At 47.5% G+C, this 22,418-nt stretch overlaps 1 protein-coding gene across 3 annotated transcripts in view; it reads right to left on the bottom strand.

Moving 5' to 3' along the window:
• The window catches only part of CECR2 (CECR2 histone acetyl-lysine reader), a 98,501-nt gene that overhangs the window by 13,374 nt on the left and 62,709 nt on the right, over positions 1-22,418 (bottom strand). For 2 of the 3 annotated variants that reach the window (XM_080391544.1, XM_080391546.1), the window contains exons 3-10: positions 14,327-14,510; positions 13,443-13,582; positions 12,811-12,915; positions 12,162-12,211; positions 9,615-9,784; positions 8,789-8,866; positions 4,112-4,268; positions 279-408 (exon numbers count right to left, since the gene is read on the bottom strand). In XM_080391544.1, coding sequence (XP_080247670.1) covers positions 279-408; positions 4,112-4,268; positions 8,789-8,866; positions 9,615-9,784; positions 12,162-12,211; positions 12,811-12,915; positions 13,443-13,582; positions 14,327-14,510 — 1,014 coding nt within the window. The remainder of the gene's footprint in view (positions 1-278; positions 409-4,111; positions 4,269-8,788; positions 8,867-9,614; positions 9,785-12,161; positions 12,212-12,810; positions 12,916-13,442; positions 13,583-14,326; positions 14,511-22,418) is intronic. The other variant, XM_080391545.1, reaches the window with a different exon arrangement.

Genomic DNA, 22,418 nt, shown 5'->3' on the forward strand with positions numbered 1-22,418 from the left:
AATGGGAAGCGTAACAGTGAATACACACGCTGAGGACATGTTAAGACATGCTCTCGTACTTCATCTTCCCTTGCACCTCGGGCACAGCGCCGTAATGCTGACGAACAGGCCTCATCACAAACTCTCCTCTAGCATGGACCAAATGCAGATGTTCTCAGCTTACTCCTCGCTGTTCTCCACCCTCACTTCTCCCTCCTCATTCCTGTGAATGTTCACACTCCTTCCCATACTCACTACTTCATCGCACTCTTGTGCTGCATGCCCAGTTGCATACTCACAGATCCTTGGTCCTTCGCTCTTCCCTGGTAGGGGAACTGGGATCCAAGTGGGAAAGCTCAGGGGGGAGTTCCTTTCCCTGTGCCAGCAGCCAGGCCCGCTCTTCACGAAGCTTCCTCCTCCTGGCCCGTTCTGCAGTGAGGAGGGGGGGAAGAGGTGAAAAAACATTCAGCACTCCTTGTCAACAACATCCTGCAGGGAAATCGAAGGCAGCTCCCGCAGCACTCAAGAACTCCAATGAAACGTTCTTGTTCTTTCAGCAAAAGCAGCAATGGCACAGGAGCAGAGGAGGTGAGAAGATAGCGCACCATCAACATGCCTTTTCATTTTCCCTTGACTTTACAATTATTGATTTTGAAGCATTACTGTGATACAGATGCTCCCCTAGGCAGCTTCCAGACAAATTCCTGACAATGGTGTGGTACAAAGATAAGTTCAATGCACACACCTAGGCATAGACCAGCACTATGGAAAGAACTGGCTTGTTAAGTTACCATCCTTCAGATGCTTCACCTCAGGCAGGTGAACTCAAGGCAGCTGGTTTTGCACTAAAGCGGATAAAGACCAGTGTCAAGGCAAGGGTGAAGTTCTACCAGCTGGGTGGCAATGAGTAACTGAGGTCATTAATACCCTCCACCACAATGGCTAGCTTTGGGACAACTGCTCAGGTAAGTCTTTGCAGCCAGCGTGAGCAAGCTGCCACACAGGAGGGCTACTGGGACAGATTTCATTTAAGAGGCGAGAGACAGGAAGAAGCAACGCTAGTAATATAACCTGTGGTTTGCAACCAGACAGCTGGCCAACAGATTGCTTCATAATAGAAAATTTATGGGCTCTTATGAACCTCATTTCCTTTTTCTTATAGGAAATCTGAATTCATTTGACTTGCTAAACACCTGCGGTCATACCAACTTTCTGTAGGAGCAGAATTCTGTGAAAGTAATGCTCAAGGAGAGATGTCATAGGAGTAAGACCCCAGAAAACAGGCCACATCAGGGAACACCCAGAGTGAAAGAAATAGGGGAGATACTGGGCTAATACCCTCTAGCAGAGGGTCCATCTGTGGAAAACGTGAAAGACTCAATAAGCACTAGCTCTGGTAGAAGGGCGGGTATTTCCAGGGAGGTCCATGGCTATATATGTCAAAAGACAGTCCAAATTTCCTGTTAGAAGAATCTAGGTAGTATTGAAAGTTGGGAGGACAAGGCTTGTATCTAAGATGTCCTACAGAATCTAACAGCATCTATTACAACATTTAATGATGAGGAGTCCAACATCAAATTGCAGTAAACAGAGATTATCTGAGTCCATCCAAGCACAGTTCAGTACTTCATGGTTCTTTCATAAAATTAGCATCATTTAGATGACATTGTAATGGATGCCTAAGTGAGAAAGCTGAGAAAAACATGAGGTACGAGGTGATGATTTGGGCTGCAAAAGGGAAATCTCATGGCAACAGCAGCCAAGAGGTAAGGCGATACATTCTTTAGAAATCCATCCAGGCCTGCCAAGGATCTGACTTGGTAAACAGACAGGAATTGGGGAGCACTACCCTGGTACCAGACTGGACTTCAGTCAGGATTAATGGCAGGTCCTTCTACCACAGCAAGTGATTAATACAGCATGTTAAAGATCACTGGCAGAGCTCATTGTCATGCTCTTGGCCTGGGTTGAGTCCTACCCAGCAGCTTTCAAAATCTAACCAATGCCCTAAAAAGTACCTCAAACAGCTAGAAAGTCACATGTGCAAGAGATAATGTTGGAACAGCATCTGGGAAACTCTAACCTGCTGTTGTGACAGAAATCTAGAAAGCTGCTTTAACTCATAAATTCAGGAAAGTACAGATGGGCTCAGCAGGAGGCTTGCTACCTGGGGTGTGTGTTGGAGTAGGGGGAAGTGAAATCCCAGACTGGAAACAGGAATGTGATCTAAAGACAGGCATATGGTCCAAAACCAAGAAGCAGGTGAAGTGCTGTAGTTCAACAGAGAACAGATATTTCACCCTGTGTTTCACATCACCCCTTGACAAAAGACCCTACAAAATTAATGTTAAATCCCAAGCGGACTGCAAAATGCAAGAATATATTTGTTACTCTAAAATCTCTGTCAATGGGTGTCCAGTTTTAACAAGTCGGAACCAAGTAAAACAAATGACTTCATTTTCAAATCACTTTCCACTGTCATGGAAGTAAATGCTAATGGCAGATATGCTTGGCAATAAGGAAAGATGGTTAAGAAGCCAGTTTTACCTGGATAGCTGCAGTTTCTAGGGTAGAAAAATACTGCAGTGATTTAACTGAACAAGTCAGCCATTTAAATAACCTTTCCAAACAGCATTTGCACCAGCTTAAAAGGAGACTTCTCCTGACTTAGCCTAAACTGACTAGGGATGAGTTTAAACTAAATTGAAAGAAACTGTACAAACCAAAATAAAAGCATCTCTGCCCAAGAAAAGCATGAATGTATGCTAAATTGGGTTAAAACAGTTTAGTGCCCAAACCCATGCCAGTTTCTTTGAGCTACTCTGGTGCCTTTGCATCAGATGATGTAACAATTGCATTTACTCAGAAAAAGACATGGCTTATACCAAAACAAGACCTTTTTCCAGGTACATGTATCTTTGCAGCTCTTCTGGAACTTCAAGATTAATTTTGTCTATACAGATGGAGAAATAAAGCACAGCAAATACGCAATTTGCCAAGGTGAAACAGATATCTGTGGCAGATATGGAAGCTGGATGATTCTCAGTTTAAAGCACTGGATTAGCTAGAACTGGCAACCAGGAATATATATGAAGGCCAAGCAAGTAATTGGATTTTCTAAAGGTTAGAAAGGTAAGCAGGTAAAAGAAACTATTCTTAGATAACATCTGGTCTGCTACCAAACATGTGGTAGCAGACTGTTTCATCTTGGAAAGTTTACAACGTTTGCACGAACTTAATATTTTTTCCTTTTCTGATTCTTTATTCACTTAAGCATCCGCGATACTGATACTGCCACACATTACCACCACCACCATTTTCTGAAGATGTTCGGCCTTTCCCTGGAACTGCAACAGCCCAGCCAGCCACTGCGTGAAAAGCAGCAGATAAAGGAACCCCTGTAAGGGAGGCTGCCAGAGAGGAGGTGGTCAGAAATGAGCCTGCTCTTAGATGCCAGTGCCTACATGTACTGGCTGAACGCCTGCTGTCTGTGCCGTGATCTCACCTACTAAAACCAATATGGCTATTTCTTGCAAAATGGATTAAAACAGCATTTAGGTCAAAACCACACAAACCCAAGACCAACACCTGAAGTTGCCACCCGTGGTGCTCTGTTTAGCATGGTCCCCTCATCTTTAGTTTTCCAGTTGATAAGGCTGGTAACAATATAAAAATGGTACTCTTTCTACTCCAATGCTGTGCCCTTCCCTTTCTTAAATGGGATCCTTCTTTCATTCTGCATTGGACCAAAAGGACCAAATGCTATTTAGGAAGAGCAAAGACAGCTAATCCTGCACACAAAGGCCACAGGAGGCAAACGGGGAGACAGAAGAGAACTGAGGAACAACACAAATAGCAGGAAAAAAAGGAACAGCTGGAGCAAAGGAGAAAATAAGCATGACTTGGGGAAGATGACACAGTTGAAGGGTGCAACAGAGAACAGCGACCAACACCAAGAGAGACAGACAAAGGAAAAGCAGCTACAGTCAGACCAGTTTATCCAAGGTAAGTGCAAGAAAAGATATTCCTGTTAGCAGGTCTGACAGGGCAGGAATGTGAATGGCAGCTCTCAATTCAAGATCTCAATCTTGGCTTTGAAAGCTTCCACCCGTTTCACACTGGTCACATGTACCTTCCACTGCTTTGACCTTCTCCTCCATCTCTCTCTTCCTCTCCTCCTTTAGCAGCTGTTCCTGTTCCCTCTTCTGCACTGCTATAAGTATTTGGCGCTCCTCCTCTTCCTCTCTGCGCCTCTGCTTCTCCATTGAGCTCAGCACATTCGGGTTTACCTGCAACAGAATGGTGCACCAAAAACTATAAAGCATTGGCTTGTCGAAGTCTGAGCAGAGGCAGGTTTACTTTGAGCAAGTATTAAAGCATACCTACAATGAATGGCTGGGGGGAAAAAAAGAGGGGGGGAAAAGGATTTTTACATATGAATTCTCAGATGAAAAGCAACATGTAAATGAAAGTTATTTGTCAAGCAATGAAGTCCTACTGATACAGGGACAAAGGAAGGAGAAGCGATGAGTTAGACAAGCTGTGACTCTGCCAGGGACATACCACGTGTATCTGCCTTCTGTATTTGCCCATAAAGGATATGGGCTGTTGATACCCTGACACAACACCTCTACCCCTTCCAGGTAGCAGAGCCCCAAGCTGGAATCGTGAGCAGAAAGGACTACTTTTTAAGATAGGAAATTTCTCCAATGAAGTGTGAGGTATGCATATGGCAGTGTGGAATTACCTTTTTTAGCTTAATTTAATTATAAAGACAAATGAATTGGTCAACCACCAGCCACTCTCACCTCTTTGACTTCTGCAAGACCAAGATAAGCGTGCCTTATCAGCTGGGAATATCAACCAGGAAAGAACAATGTGTATACAGTTTTCTCCACCTTCATTTTCAGGGAATAACCAGCAACCACTACGTAGGCAGAAGGCATTTCCTGAGGATTAGCAATCAGCTGGGGTCCCTTGGCTGCTGCTCAGACCATCAACTTCTCCAGGCCCATTATTAATCCCCAGAAAAAAATCTGGCACCACGATTACTATTTTGTCCTTGTTTCATTGCCTAGAAGTGGAACCTCGGGGTGTTTTGATAAATACCTAGAAACGCTGTCTGGTTGCACTGCACATTCACTCCCCCTGCTCTGCCTCCCCTTCCTCTACACAGCACTGCCCCGCAATCTCCCCCTGCAGCTCTCTGCAGACCAGTGTTGTGTATTATCTCCCTCTCTCCAGCAGCAACAACATGAAGCGAATTATGTTGCAACTACCGACAGCCACAGAGAAGTGTCCAAGAGAGGGTGATGTCTTGACGACATTAGGACTATATCCTGCATTTAGGGACAGACTGGCCAGGGAAAAGCCCTATTCTGATCTTTTAAAGTGAAACAGATCTCACCACAAGGGAACTCAGTCTATCTTCTTTTCCTTTTTAGATCTTTGCCAAATCCTAGTACTTCACTTTTCTACCCCTTTCCAAGGAGGACCGTTCTGTGAGCCCACATGCCTTTAGGTTAGCCAGCTTCTCCTCACATTCAGCCTAAAGTTTATTTCTCACCCCCTCATGCCACCCAGTTATTTCCAGTTATGCTTTTCTGGGTGAACATAAATTCCCCTCTTCTTCAGCCACATTCCAGCTTTTATGGGCTTCCTCAGAAACTTACATGAAATGCCCATGTTTCTGCAATTAGGTTAGATGTTTCCTTATAAAGAAATCCTTTCAGCTCCCTAATCATTCTTGTTGTCTCTCTCAGATCCTTCCTCCAATTGATCAATATTCAAACACCAGGATGCCCAGGACTGAAACTGCTATGCCAAGTACGAGAGTTCAAGAACCTACAGAATCGGATTCTACATTTCCACTTTTGATTCTTTTCATATCCCTTTCTCAACTGCTCTATCATCCAATTTTCTGCTCATGCACTGCAAACAATTTCAGGCCTGATTCTGACCATCATCAAACAGTGTCCCACTAGCTTTCTTGACCAATCTTTAAATTGCTGTAGGAACCAAAGAAGTCCAGTTCTGCAGCAATTAGAAGAGAAAGAGGTGAGCACGAACCAGCCACCAGAAGTTGGTACACCAAGATATTTTATTGAGGATGTGACCATCAGCCTTTAGATTCTCCAGCCAGTAGACCTAAGCCATCCTGGCGTGCCACACTAATTTCTTCGATTGTCGGTACACAGGTCAGACATTCCCTTTCCCTGGATTCATACAGCTTCCACCATTCATGTCCTATGGAAACATGAACACAACATCCAAGCTGCAGTGTTCACACCAGGACCTCTCCAAGCCTGCAGGGTGCATTCAGCACCCCAAACTGTAATGGCGCAACACAGAATCCATAGCACGTTCCAAATCAACCCACCACAAATACGGCATCGACAAAGAACAGGACAATTTTAAGTAAAGGAAATGAAATCATCCCAGCAGATCTAGGAATAGAAGGGAAAATCAGAAATCCCAAACGCAGTATAGCGAGCACCAAGGACTGCCACAGACAACCACAGCTGCACTTGCTCCCTTCAGCAGTGCAGGGCAGCAGCAGTGCCGGCACAGGCTGCTCCATCCATGCCAGACACAGAAACAGCCTTATTTTCAGAGGGACCTCTGTCCCTCTTAAAGCCCGCTGGGGATGAGCGCGCTCAACCGAGGGTTATGAAAACAAGCAAACACAAACAAGTCAACTCCTACTACATGAGGTGGAAGCAGACACCTACAGGAAAGATAAAAACAAGAACCCAACACAAGATAAACTTTCTTCCTGACTGAAGAGGTGGCAAAGGGACGTTTCTCCAGCTTCCTCCCCACTTGGAGGATAAAACCCACCCCTCTCCTCTCCGTCCACGCCATCACCGCCTCCTTCCCTCCGCCAGAGAGCACTCCAGGACACAACATCACTGCCTCCCCCCTCCCCCCTGCCCTAGACCCTGAAAGGGCCAAACTTCTGCCTTCTGCCTCGCTTTCCAGACAGTGGGTATCAGACTTCAGGGGCAGAAGGCCAGGAGACACGGGTGCCCTGGGTGCCCTGGCCCCTTGTCCTCCAAAACTTCCCTGCTCCGGTTTCCGCAGCACTGCCCTAATGAGGGTGCTGCTCAGGCGGCTCTTTAATGAGGAGCTAATCTGAACCACCTGTTAAGAAATCCCCCACAGGATTAGGAGCCTACGGAGCAGTTATATCTCGGACCAAAGCAGCATCCAGCATCCAGCTCGTGGAGTCGGAAGGAAGGGGTCACCCCTGCACTGAGCTGGGGCTTTCCTCCCCCAGACTTGCCTGTTGCCCACCCCTCTTGGCAAACAAGCCATCAGACTTGCTGGCACCTTCCCTGGCTCCCCTGTGGCAGGACGACTGCCAGGTCCTGCTGGGGAGCCAGCGCCGCCAGCATTGCCACCCTCCACTGCCTGGCTCCCCATGCCCTGGCGCAGCGGGTGCTGGGAGGGCCCCCAGCTCGCTGGAAACCTTTCACTGGCCCACAGGCAGCAATTAACAGCCCTCTGCTGCCACAGACCTGGAGCACCTGCGGTACTGATTAGCATCATTCAGGCTCCATGTGTTTCCCACTCCCCTCCTCCTCTGGGATTTCTGCTGCCTGTGAACAAACACGTGTCCCTGCGCTTCCTGCATGGTGGGCTTTGCAGAGAGCAATTCTGGCCCCAAACTGACCATCACTGGGGTCTTATTTTCCTCTCAGCAGGCTTTTATCTGCAGCATGATGAGAGGTTCTTCCTTCCTTTTATTTATCTGTTCTAAGTAATTGTATTTATTGTGGGGAACTGTACTTTCTCCTTTGTTTTGCGGGAACCCCTGACCCTGGCTCACGTGGAATATTCCCTGCAGTTTAATTTCCCAGGGTTTGACAAAACACCAGGTAACTACGTTTTCGTTACATCTACAGCAAGAGATTACGCTACAGCCTGATAGAATCAAGCCAATTTTTTCCTCCAAAGCTAATCCCATGTTGCCTGACCGATTGCTTTAGGTAGCAGTCGCCAGTTCAAAGACCCCCCATCTCCACCGTACCATGTCCCTGGCTGTGCCAGCATGACTGTTGGGGGCTGCGTGGTGGACTGGATTGGAAAGCTGATCTACATCAAAAATAACCCTGACCAAATAAAAAGGTTATATTTAACACCAGTCATTTTCCTGGGTCCGGTTCACTGCACAGACCCGCAAGCAGCAGCACGGTTACGCTGATGGGGTGGAGAGGAGATGAAGGTGAAGAGGTGCGGAAAGAGCCATTTCAGCCGACAAGGCTGCAGTTTGATAAGCATTTCTTTAAGCAGTCTAAATTGTGACTTCCAATTCCAGCTGACCCCCTCCTAGCTCTGCTCTGCACTGCATCAGTCATTCTTCTCTCCCTCTGCACTATCTACACCCTCATGTGTTTGCAGCCTCACGTTTTCCCCTTGGCTGAATTTCTGTCATTTCCCTTTGTAAGCCGGTTCTTCTAGCCCTCTCATCCTTCTTCAACTTTTCTTTGAACTGCCTCGAATGTGCCAGCACTTTCATTGAAGTGGAATTCCCCAGACTGAGCGCAGATTTCCATATGCAGCTGCACCGGGGTCTGCGGCGAGGCCGGTTACCTCTGCGATCCAGAGGGCAGCACCTCCTTGCTCGCCATAGAAACCCCGAGTGTCAGCCTGCCTTTGACGGGCATTACCACCCATCTCTCTTTCAGCACAAACACTTTCAAACGACTCCTTCCCACTGAATAGCGATGCTGCGGTTTATTTTTTCCCCCAGGAGGCATCTGCTCTCGCCTCCCTCTGTCATCCTCCCCCTCGCACCCCCCCTCACCTCCTGCTTGATTGGTTTGATGGGCTGATGGTCAGACATCCACCTGGGAGAAAACTCTGTCCGCTGCAGACGCTTCTCCTGAAACAGGGTCGAGAATTGAGGGAAGGAAAAAGAGAGTGGAGGAAATTAGGGCACATTGGTGATACTGGCAGGAGAAACTCTGGGGGCTAGAAGTGACCATGAAATCCCTATTAGCTTTACAAGGGTAGCAAACAAGCACACTGAACTCAGTCCAAGAACATCGTGCTGACTGCAGAGCCCATTTTACAAAGCCATCTAGCCAAATGATCACGTTGCAAATCTGTCTCACCTGAAAACATTCAGTTGATGGACAATGCCCTTCGGAGTTTCAGGGCTCTGACACACCAGCTCAAGCAGACTTAGCTAGGACAGCTAAAGCAGCCATCAGCCCCTTCAGCAGAGACCGCTGAGAAATGGCAGTAAAAGTGGAATCACAGGCAGTTTGCATAGAAAAGCTAGGCTGTAAATCGCAGCAGTTCAAAAGCAGACAGAGATTCCCCGCTAGCAGAAAAGGGACACGGAACACGGCTGAAGACAGTAACCCCTTCAGCCATCCTACCTATGCTGCCATACAATCATGAACCAGATCCTTAAGTATCGACTGTAGCCCTGCCACTCCACGGGGAGAGCCTTGCTCCCCGTACACAAGCTGAACAGCCCCTGCATCCACGACACTTGCAGGTCGGAGGTGGGGGGAGCAGGATGGGGTGACAGGCTGCCTGGGTTTAGCTCTCCTTCAGTCAGCAAACGTCCATGCTCTTGGAAGCGGTCAAAGAGAGGTAAACAGGATATCATGTCTCCTCACCTTCTGTGCAATCATGTTGCAGATCTCCGGCAGGAAGTCTTCACTCAGGAGTTTGTAGAGCTGCCGCTCTCTAAGGGAAGTCCTCTCTCTGAAGCTCTCTGTGACCTGCCTCCACTCCTCTTCCGTCTGACACAGCAGCCACCATGTCCCACGGCCAGGCCCTTGGGACCCTTCAACAACATGAAAGATGTTATCTCCACAGCAGTTATGACTAACAACTTCTCTTTATTCCTCCTCAGGGTTCAGGAAGAGCAAAAAATATTGCCAATGGCCACTGTTATGGGAAACATGCTCTTTGCTACAGACCCAAAGCTCTCTTCATCCACCAGAAGCACTGCCCTCCCCTACAGACACTGAAACTGATGCCAAGATACAAAGGAAGTACACAGGTGAAGAAATAACGGTGGCACTTTGCAACACACAGGTAGTATGACATCCCTGTAGCAAGCCTCCGTTCCAGTTATGATGGACCAGAGAAAAGGATTTAGTTTGTTTCTTGTAATGGAGGCTGTCAGCCAGAGCAGGACATACATAAGGCAATATAAATGTCTGGTTTAGTCTGGCAGCAGAATAAAACCATTAAAAATTAACGTTATTTGAAACAAGCACATTTTTTTCTGGTTTTTTTTTTTGTTGTTGGGGTTTTTGTTTTTTTTTTTTTTTGGTAGCATTGCAAACCTTTGCTGCGGTGAATAAATCCTCCCATTCTCCCTAACGAATCATTTTGTTTGCAGGCACTTGAAAGAACAGAAGAGGAAGTGAAAGAGGGGGTTCATCGGGCTGCCAGATGAGGGGGAAGTTCCAAAAGTTCACATTCCATCCCTGCTTGATCCAGAGTGGGATCTGAAGCAGATCACCCACTGCTCTGAAGCATGTCCCAACTACCAAGACACTCTGAGCTATTCCGCCTTGTGTGAAACATTTGAATATTAATTGCAGAGGAAAGACTCTCTTGCATGGTGGTTGGAACACCCATCTGGACAGGGGGAATGTGGTTCCTGCTCTGTAAATGTTTGCACAGAGCAGAGAAGCCTCAAGGGTTGCAACTTGCATGCTTTTGCCCTGGGATTCTCTCTAAGCAGAAAAGGTTGTGGGCCAGTTTTGGGGAGGGGGAAGACGTTGGTTCAAACCCCTTCAAGACTGAGTGGTTCTCAGCTCCCTCTGGACTTTTCCAGAGCTAACCACTGGCTACTGGAAAGAAAGCAATGTCACACCCCTACTGGCAGATGTCATGCAGCTTCTCACCGCATTTTCAAGCAAATTAACTATGAAAAAAATACAGAAGCAAAAAACAAAACCCCTTTCTCTCTGAACCCAACTCTGGGCCCTTTTGTAGCCATGAGCTGCCAGTGGCTCTGGCATGCAAGCTATCAGGTTGCCCCAGGACGACTGGAAAGCTGCAACCTCCTTCCAGCCACCTGCCCTCTGTCAGAAACCTCCCTGCCACAGCAGTGGCACAAAGTGAGCGTGTGCTAGCCTCAGGTCACAGGCCAGCCTACAGCTTAACCCACCCTTGGCTTCAGCTCAAATTAATGCACTGGGGACTGGTAACCGAGGTGGTGAAGGATCAACCATGTGCTGGTTTCTGCTGCCCTGGCTAGGCGAAGCCATCCCCTGCTCACCCGCAGCAGGGAGCTTACCTGCACAATGCCCCCAGAGCCTGCAGCCTTGTTTACCCTTCCCTTGCCAGCTGCCTAATGGGGGACTTGTTTCAATAGCAGCCAGGACTGAAGCACTGCTTTGTGCCACCAGAAGATTACTCTGAAGTGACACAATCTGCTGGAAGACAATGATGTGATAAAACCCCCATCGCGTCATGCGCATCGCTCCAGCTCTGCCACCCTGCTCAGGAGCAGCCACCAGGAAATCTGAAGACAAAGGGTGAAGGAAGGAGGCATAGGAAAGACAATGCCACCCTCGCCTTTTATTGTGGGGCAACAAGCAGGCTGAGCCCCTGGGTTATATGGAAGCCAATGGATCCACATGTATGACAAATGAGTCCCAGCTCCCTTGAACTCACTTTCACATTATGTTGCCAACTCGCTTATTCTGCTTGTCTTGTTAACCCTTAGGTGGGTATCCCCAAGGCATCATTTACTGAGCTCAGCCACCCAACCAATGGTAAGGATAATGAAAAAGGTTCTTCCTTCCCTCTCTTGGCATCACTGACACCACTCTCTTCCCAGTCGGAAAAAACACACCTGCTACAAACAGGGGCTTGCATTCACCTCATTGCCGTAAGAGCAAGAGCCGTTCACAGCCTATTTCCATCAACTTCAGCGAGTAGGTGGGCCCCCAAGGCCTGGTGTAACCCAATAGGTTAGGTTTCTTCATCCCAAACTAATTCACAATAAGACAGGAAGCCTGCAGGTGCCCAGGCTCCCAGCTGGAAGGCACTCTGTAATGCCAACCCCTCCTTCCAAACTCTGTCCCAGCCACCGGCAGAAAGACTCTCCCATTCCTGAGGAAGGCATCTCTCTGGGCATTGATAATTTAAGAGCCATGTTAGCTGCTTGTATCAACCCTGACCCCGCGAAATCTCTTTACCATTTCTTATCTGAGTCTCATGGATTAGCAAGTTCTCTTCTGCCTTCTCCCTACCAAAAAAGAAAGAGAAGTGATACAATAAATACATTACTTCACATCACTGAAATGCAGCTGCTTCTGAGGAGAAGAATGGGGGACACAGCAACTATTCAATGCACAGCAAAACCATGAAAAAAACACCATACAGAACACACGTTCGAGATATATTTTCACATAAATATTTATCAGAGCTTCTTAAAATTTTGTGAAGTAAAGGGTCCAGGCTGGAGTTTGGCAAGGACAGTATTTAAATTCTTAGAGGAAGCATCCCAAAATCTATACTCGCTCAAGTGGCCAGGAGTTTTGGCTTCAAGCATTCTTTATCAGACACACATCCCCTAGCACTGCAAGGAGGAACTACATCTGAAGTGAGGTGGTTGGAAGAGTGATACCCACTGTTTCACCAAACTTGGCTTCCAGCTCAGTCAGAATTTTCTTTGGAGAGCTATCAAAGCATCCACCAAGTCTGAGCTTGCTTCACTTCAGAGATGCATTGAAATTATGGCTGCATGGTATATACATACTTATTGGGGGAACCCCAGAAGTACATTATACTTCCCTCTGGGAACATATGCATTTTACATCTATTGCAGGAACAACCTTTCCATACCTCAGCAGATTTTCCTCCATTAGTTTTTTCCGCTTTGGGGGTCGCCCTCGTCTCTTGCCCGTTTTCCCAGGAACATTTGGGGTGTTTGTCGGGCCCCCACATCCCCTGCGAAATGGCAAAACCACCATGAAATATCTGCTGAGCAAAGGAACTGTGGCTGGCAGGATGGGAGAAGGGCAGGGAAATCAGAACAGCTGCTAGGAACCCAACCAAAGGAGGGATTAAATCAGAGCAGCAAGCAGCAACGGGACAGGGAGGGGAGGAGAGGAGGGATTCCCACTGGCTGGGAGCCTGATCTGGGAGCCGCCGGCACGGTGCAGGGCAGACGGGGAGGAATGCAGTGGGGTAGGCAGCATCGCTCCCACAGCAGGCTCTCCTGGTGCCACAAAGGCTGCAGGCTGGCTCTGACACAATGCACGACGTGGGGCAGCTCGCAGTCTGCTTGGCAACTCCAGTCTCGCCCCACACTGCCCCAGCCCTCTCCCAGGCCCCCCCGGAGATGCTGCACGCTCCCCCCTGCTGCCCTCCAACACAACAGCCGTCAGGCGGAGTCCCCTCCAGCCAGGCTGGCTGTGCCACCCCCCCGTCACCCCCTGCACCCAGACATGGGGGGAATGTGTGGGGGCTGTTACCTGTCTGGAGCCAGCTCTCCGTTGGTTTTCCCCTGCACCGGGTCCTCCTTGTACATCCGCGTGCCATAGAAGTACCAATACAGGGCACCACTGCTGTCCTCACCCAGCGGCTCCACGCGGAGGCTGTCAGCATCCAAGCCCTGCGCCCGCCGGGAGCCCCCCGCCAGACAGTGACAAGTTGAAAAGCAGCCACATTGTCACACAAAACATGATGACACCCCTCCACAAATATCTCCCTCCCTCCTCCCCTCCCACCATGCCACAGCAGCAGTACAGCTGCTCCTCCGGGTTGAGCTGGGAAAATGTTACTCCAGGGGGAAAGCGACGTTTGCTCCCTGTCCAGGGAGGGATTTAGATTGGCATCTCTAATTTGAATGGCCTCTCTCATTTTAACATTTCATCTCTGGTGCTCCTGACAGGGAAGGTCTAATTAGTGCTGGCGACAGTCACACACAGCCCTGAGAAGCTCCCTCCCCACCCCCACCCTTCCCCCAGCTCCCCCAGTACACTTCAACCCCATCCTTTCATCTCACACCATCCCTCAGCAAGGCAGTCTCGGCTCTCACAGCCCTGCCATTACCACTGGAGCATCTCCAAATTCACTCTTTGCAGGAAGAGCAGCCAATGAAGCCAATTTTCTTAGTTGCCCCCACGTTATGAATATATCCACACAGGACAAGGGCCCCAGGAGCAGTCCTGAGTGCTTGCCTCGCATCCTCTGCGAGGCAGGGGAGGAGATGGGGAGCTGCCGACCCACTGCACTGCCACCGATTAGTAGGCCTTAAAATACACTTGGTAGCATCAACCTTCTCTTCCCAGGAAAATCTGAGCTGGCTCAGCTCTTGCGGCCACACAGTTTCCCTCATCCCTGCTGCCCAAAGCACCTTGAGGAGGTCAAAGACATCATCTGCATCAAGGCGGTAGTCACAGAGGCGGTGCAGGATCTCTACCCGGGTGCGCAGGGGCAGCTCCTGGAAGGTGGACTCCCGCAAGGGGTTGGGTTTCCCTTCCTCCAGCTCCCAGCGGTAGTTGATGATGTCCTCCAGGTAGCTGTGAAACGTCTGGGATCTAGCCAAGGAAACAAAGTCCCACACACTTACTGTAGTTTGCCATGCCAGAAACACCTGGTGCAACCAAGCAACTCGAACAAGCACAACACAGAGACAGCTAACACAGGAAAACTGTGCCCCGCAGCAGCCATGGTTAGGTGCAGCTCTGTAACTCAGGTTCCCAAAACACAGCAATTTCATTGCAACACCATGGGATTTCAGGCTATACACATACAGCTTGCAGGACTCTGCTACTGTTGTTTCTTTCCAAGCTGAAAGAACAAACTAACTAGAATGCCAACTCAGCCTTGAAATTTTCCGTAGCTGATCGTCTCCTCCTGGCTTTGCTGCTGTATGCTTCCCATACTCCTGTTGTGGCCCCTATTCTCTTCTCCCTCCATACCCAAAGGTGCTGCCACTTTCTGCCTGTTCCTCCACCAGTGGCTCTAGCAGGACATCTGCACAGTCCCGTTAATGCATGTGGCTGGACCCCTGCAACACAACAAGGCTCATTCCGAACATGAGTGTTATCTCCCAAACAGGATTCAGCTCAGTCTAGTCTAGTCTCCCCGATGATCAAGCTGAACACTCAAGCTTTATCATAAACATTGCTACTAAAACAATCTTGCTCATTTTCTAGTTGGGCCACTTTAAGCCTCCTTTTTGTTCCCAGCAGTTCATCATATAGCCCAAGGAAATGCACATTTCTTACCCTCATCTGGCATTGAGGGTAAACGTCCCCATCTAACAGGTTAGATTGCTGCTTAAGGCTAAAAGAACTCCTGTTTATATTTTAATGAGACTTAAGTCCTTATTTCGACTGCTGAAAATTTCAGAGGAGGGACTGAAAAAGGGCTGGCAGGGCCACCTGTCCCTAAATACAAAACTTTCTTAAGATCAGTCCATATCACTTTGAGTCCTGAGACTTGCCAGGCTCTCTCACAGCCTGCTCAAGTTGTGTACCCTAAGCACAGCAAAGGGGGACCCTTCCATGGCCCAGTCATTCTTGCACACACGGGAAGTCCATATGCCAGCAAGAACACCACTGGGTACACATTCCCACCAGCTCTCAAAAAGGCAGCTCAACTTGATAGGTTTTTGGCACAAACAGATTACTCTATATGATTAATGGAACCGTGCCAGTGCTACAGAATTGCATTTGCCTGAGAAATTGCTAACTACTACAAAACCTATTATTTTTTAACAAAGAGACAGAGGAGTGCAATCCAGCTGAAGAAAGATCATTAAAAGTCAACAAGAAGTTAGCTATTAGGCTGGGGGCTTCACATGTTCGGTGAAGACCGGACACCTTTGCAAGGACCATGACTGGACAGTGACTGCAAGAGCGAAGGAACAGATGCCACATGATTCCCCAAGCCATGTCCACCTGGCAGCATTCCCCTTCCTCCTTCAGTGGAGAGAAGTTGATGCTACCACCCTGCAGATCACTCCCCAGCAGTCTGCTGCTTTCTGACGTCAAACGCAAGCTGACCTCCCAGAGACAAATCCTCTCACGGTATGAGTGTTACCAGCCCTCCGGTTGCATGTAACAGGAGATGCTTGAATGCACCTGGATCGAGCGCCTTCTGCAGCCTGGTGTTTTCTCTTTTCTGCATGACATGAGCAACGCATTGGTATTTCCAGGTATCATTGTTTTGCCCCACCAATATAAGCAATCAAGTGCAACTTGAAACAGTCCCCTATGCTGACGAAGTTCAGTCGACAAAGGACTGGCTGTTTTATGAAATTATTTCTGTGCTGCCTCAAGTACTAATTTTAGGGTAAAAGCTACAGCAACTATCCTTTTTCAAAACGAACTATTCAGTGCACAGTACACCCACCTGAAGTAGCTCTGCATTCCCACAGTGTCTTCCTCATATACCTCGAGACCCAATCCAATCTCCAGCTAAGACTTCAAAGAAGTGTGACACTGGATTCTCTTCACAGACTTTTTATCTTTAAAAGTGCTATTTGATCACACACTGCTTAAATGTTAGATATTTACTGAAGCCATTGGATTAAAACAAAAACAAAAAAGACAGACAGATCTGACTAGCTTTCAGAACAGAAACAGTGATGAGAACATCCTTTCCTGAAAGGAAAGCAATACCCGTATTTGGATGCTTAGTCCATTGCAGATGGGGAATGACTGTAAGCTCTCAGAGAGCATCTGAGTTCCAGCCCCATGATGTCAGTTGTTCAACTCTCTCAGAGCTCAAGGCAGAACATTATTTTATCAGATCTGACACAGAGGCTCTGGCTATTTCCAATAAAATTGACTGAAAAAAACAGTAACAGGGTTTTACCTACTCCTATGTTTCTGTTTTTTTTTTTTTTTTTTTTTTTTTTTTCCCCTAACTAAATAAAGGGAAAGGCATGGAGCAGACACTTGCACCAGTTGCATGAGTTCACTTATCTTGCTCTACCATTCTGGCTGCTCTCAAAGAAAATTGATCCAGGAAGCCCTTCAATTCCAGAAGATCATCTGAAATCTCTGCCTATGTAACTCTCATTCCCCTTGGGGACTGGCTCTGTTGACTTAACCAATTTGGTTTGAGTTTGACTTTCACATAAGTGGCTAACACTAGAAATTTCCGTCATCCACCCAGTGTTCGATACATTACAAGCTCTGTTCTCAAAAGTACTTTGAGTTCCTACCCCCATCAATTTTCAAAGACAGCTACTGTGCATTTGTCGCTTTGAATAACGATAGAAATGAGAACCAGAGATGGGAACCAGATGTCTCAAGGCATTCCCAGTCATTCTCAATCTTACCCAATTTATATTTTCCCTCTTAATGGGGGCCGGCCTCTTTTCTCCAGACAAATCTGAGGTGCTCGTCTTCAACCTGTCTGCCACACCTATGGTTAGCCTCACTTAGCCTGTCTCTATTAAAATTCCCTTTGAAAAAGGTTTCTGAAACATCCCCCTTGGTTTGGAGAAGAAAATCTGCAGGGAGCACAGCAATCTGTGAGAACCCTGCCCTTGGAGTTCTTCCCCACACAAAGCAGAAATGCTCAGGACTAACTGTTCATTCAGCATTATCCATAAAATACAAACCCAAGAATCAGACAGACAGGGTCCAGGTGTGGAAAGACCTGGATGCAGTCTCTCAAACACCCTTTTTTCAAGCTTACTAACAGGACAGTGATACACCTGCAGGTGTGGCAAGTCCTACAGAGTCTCTGCTGCAGTTAAGAACCTCCAAAACCCCTTTTGTAGGTGGGAAGAAGGCAGCAAGGAGATCACTGAGCTGAGACAGATGTATCTCTTCTCCTGAGGTTCTCAGCATCACTGAGATGTGTAAAAACACTCAACCAACAGAGGCAATGTTAGGTCAGCAACGTCCTTTCTCTACAAATCAGAGTATTCCCAAGGAGGATGAACTGGTACATGGACACACGTATCCAAAGGAAAAACAACCCTCTCCTGAAAGTACATTGGGGGTCCTAGAAACAATTTACAAAAAAGTCTGGGACCATGGGCCACGACTGTCACCACATCTCAACCACTTCTACTTCCTCCCTGCTGTACAGCACAAGCTTCTTCCATACAGCTCATTAACCAAGGAAAAGTATTACAGAAATCACCTACAAGAGTTCAGAAAAGTTACCTCAGAGTATTCTGCAACTGTAAAACTTCAGCCTTCCCACTGACTTTCTTTCCACCCCAAATTCACTAGCACCATTAATATCACAGAAAACTGAGACAAACTTTCCCTTGCTTGTCACAACACTGCTTACTTTGCAGTTGCCACCCGATGTACAAAGCAATTTGGACAGCTGTAGGGGGGAAGTGGTGGAATAGTACATGTGTTTCTATGTGGTACATCCCATATGGATGATGCAGGTGATTTCTTGTGAGCCCAATGCAGTTCTTAGCCTTGTCCCTGGCTTTGCTCTAAAACCCCAGTGTCGTTATCAGCGGTCCCTACCTTTTCCTGCAATGATTAGAAAGGAGGTCAAAGCTGAATCGCACCTGTGGCTTGAAGTTTTAATCATACATTGTGGACCTCTACATACACGAAAGGAAATCTGGGGCACAGGGAAGGATGCAACCTAGCACATCGGTGTCAAAGGGGAGGAATAGCAGCAGACAATCCACAAGAGCACCAGCCAGGTTGCAGCTCAAGTTGCCTGTGACCTTTAGGAGCAGCTGCAAAAAAATCAGGGCATAAAGAAGACAAGCCGAAGGAGGGGCTCCTCTCCAACATGGGTATCCGCGTCCAGAACAGTCAGAGAAATGATACACCCCCTGAGAGCTCAGCGCCGCAGCCCGGCCATCTGCTGCCCGGCTGCCTCCCAAAGAGGGAGGTTTCTCTGTGCTCCAGGAGAGGGGAGCTGAGGACTCCTCCCCCCGCCTGGCGATCCCAGATCCCAATCCTCCCAATCCGGCAGTCTGCCTGCGCCCTGGCTTCCCCTGCCTGCGGAAGAGGCACCCTGCCCATCGCCTGGGCTGTTATCCTGCGGGGCCAGGCGCGCTCGTCACTCTGCCCAGCTTCCCAGGCGGGCTCCTTTGGGGACCTCTGGAAGAGAGGGTGAATATTTTGCAGGGTTGATGGGATATATGGAAAAATTTGGTTGGAGCTTCTGGTGTGCACACTTGGAAGGGAACAGCTGCACCTACAGACCCCAGCCCCACAGGCACCCTGTAGGGCAAACTCAATGTGAAATTCCTTCTAAGTGAGCCCAGCGCCATTGGGGGTGGAATTACGCATACACACACACACACTTTTTTTATCCTCATGCCCAAAGGAAGCAGAGCCACTTGTGCTTTTAGTTTTAAAGTCTCCAAAGTAAATCAAATCTTGGCTGGGAAACTGTAAACAAAATCAAGCCAAACAAACAAAAGCAAAACCAAACACTGATTCACTAAGAGAGTCCCCTTGTCAATCTGCACTTCCCACAGGCAGGGTGCCATGGCCCGAGTGTGGAATTACTGTCACAGCACACTTTCCTATCGGGTCTATTGCTGCCAATTCTGTTATGAGTACCCCCTCTCCACTCTCCTTAAAAAAAAACTAACACCCACACACACACACACACACCTTTCCCCCCGCTACAGGAGCAAATACTGGATTAAAAGAAACATTAGGGTAAGGAGCTGGAAATACTGGAGACAAAAATCTTTCAGCAATGCTCAGATACTGCTGGCACACACAAATAAGCCTTCAGAAAGTTCAGATGCCAAATCATTGCCTGGACCTACTAGCTAGAATATCTATCATGTTGACAATGTTTTAAGTCTCTTGTTTCATTTAATTTACAAAATGCAACAGAAGAGTAAATACTGGAATGCTCTTGATCTAAAACTGCTGGGAAAATGGCAAGTCTGACCTATGTCTAATCCCAGACTGTATATTGTTCTGTACTTGAGATTAAAACCAAGAACCCTGACAAAACCAGAGGACAACAGAGAGCAGGAAAAACGACAGACCTCCTCCACCTCCTGCCCAGGAGTAGTATGTGGGAGGACCGTGGAAAATAAGACTGGGGAAGCTCAGCGTTTCCCTCAAAGACTGTTTAAACAGGAATATAATTACTCTCGCAGTTCCTTTTAAAGAGTTAACCAGTAAGAAAAATAATAGAGGTGATACTTTTGCCTGGCAAAAGCTTTAAAAGCTGAAAAAGACTTGGATTTCCTCATCCACCCAGCACAAGTGCTGCTTTTACAAGGTTCTCAGTACTAAATGAAAAAAAAGACTTCTCAAGCATCTAATTCACAGCATACAACAGAACTGGTTTTGCCTCTGTGATCACTCCAGTTAAAAGAAACAACAAAAAAAAATCAAGGTCTTCTCAGAACAGATGTTTTATCATGGAATTAATTTTATGGACTGGAGATATTTCACCTTATGGGCTGGCACCTTTTAAGTTTTGAATTGGCAAAAAGGCACCAGCTTGGTGTTGGGAGTCACTCAGGTGTTAATGAGAGCATTAACTGACAGATGGCATTCAAGATATTTCTCCCCTCTCCAATGAAGACAGCTTCTTTGCTACAGCAGAGATCAGGAAAGCTTAATTCTTAACAAGCATACAATGCTTTGGCACAAAGGCAAGCCCTCTAGAAGGTAATGGGAAGGATTCAGGGTTTGCTGGGATGACCTCAGTCAAACATCATTAACAGGGTCAGGAGAAGCAAAGCCTATTTCAGAAGGAAAAAAAATAATGTAAGGGCCCCCATGATCAATCTATCGTGGCTTGTCAGAAAGAGAAAGCTTAGGCTGACCTTAGAAGCAATATGAGTTACTACTACCAGCCTGACCTTGAGCTCTCATGTAACAATGGAGACTTTTTTTTTTTTTTTACTGTATTAATGAGCTTTCTTATCTGAGGTGGAGGAGGAAGCCTTATGGACCAGCTTGTACTTCACCTTCAAACAATTTACCCTACCGAGAAACTAAGTCAGGCGTGATGCAGGGGAAAAAAAGATACTAACCCATCCTTCAGGGGGAGAAAAGGGCCGGGTGGGTATATTCCCCATTTCCTTCCAAGCCCTCCGTGTGCTGCTCGCTCAGGTGTGCAAGCCAACAGAAAGCACACATTCCTCAGACCATGAGCCAACTTGTCAGCAGGGCATTCAGACTAGCAAAGGCTCAAGGGCAACAAACACCTTGAAGAGTCTCTCCTCAAAACACTCCACTGTGGCAGAGCAAAATGACCAAGAAGCTCGAGATGCAGGAATCATGACCTTAAGCTTTAACAACCACATTTTGTTTCCAATTCAGCTAGCAGCGCCATTAACCACACCACTGTTCTGCACCACTGGTGTGGACAGACTTCACGAACTCCAGCCAGGAACACTCTCAAGCGAAGTAGTAACTCCTGGCCACACCAAACTGGTGACAGACCTCAACAAGGTCCATCCCTGGCAAAGCCCTTGTGACGGAGGAAACAAACACCCAGGCTCATCCTGCTTTTCAGTGCCCTCTCTCTTTTGATTCATGCCTGGAGAAAACCAGCTGCCCTACAAGTGGCTGTGAACAAAAGGAGGATAGCTGACATGAACGGACCCTGAAACAGACCACAAAATGGGGAGGGGGGAGAGGGATACAATCTAACTGGACTGATCCAAGCTCCAGAGTGAAGTCTCTCTTCCTAGAGTCAGAAAGACAGCAGAGATTGCTGGAGTGCAAGACCATCACCAAGCACGTACAGGCCTGCCTCTTGTCTTTCACTGCTAGCTAGAACTACTTTTCTGAATGCAGACATTGCCCAAACCTCAAGTAATTCTGTGACTTACCTGTGTGGCCATCAGGAGCACTGGGAGGCAAGGGGAGGAAAAAGACACCTGAAGAGTCAAGGGGTGGATAGCACTGAGCGTGACAATGACCTTTGTTTTCACTGTTGCTGAACAGGGGAAGACATCCTTGCTACACTACAACCACGGTTTTGTTTCAAAGCATAAGGACAAAAAAACACCCAAAACTGGTTAGTAAATGTTCATGTAGCCGTAGCCCTTCTCTAAAGTAGTCTGGTCTAACTCCTGGATTTGGCAGTCTGAAACATGAGTGATAGAGGTTTCCACATCCATGAAAGATCCACCCAAGTCTTCCACAGAGGTAAAGGACAGCAGAGTAATTTCAGCACCCTAGCAATTCCTGTTCCCTGCCCCTCACTTGTCCACCCCATAAGCTGTTTCCAGAGCTCAACTGTGGCACCGAGACCACCCCCAAGAATATGCCGAAGAGATGCTTAGAGAAGACATCAGGCTTCTGGACCTCTCCTCCAACATGACAACATGAAGTCAGGACAGGAGTTTCTCCAGCAGAAGGGCTGCTTCATCTTGCTAAGGAAATCTAATTTACATGGTTAGATGCCAGGGAATTCATTGCCTTCCCAGCTAAACTCCTGAAGTGTTCATGTTTAGGAGAGGGGGGAAAAAATCAGCTAAGCAAAGCCAAAGCTGTCATCAGCTAAGAATACTC

The sequence above is a fragment of the Falco punctatus genome (genome assembly GCF_963210335.1).
Source record: "Falco punctatus genome assembly, chromosome: 6".
NCBI lineage: Eukaryota > Metazoa > Chordata > Aves > Falconiformes > Falconidae > Falco > Falco punctatus.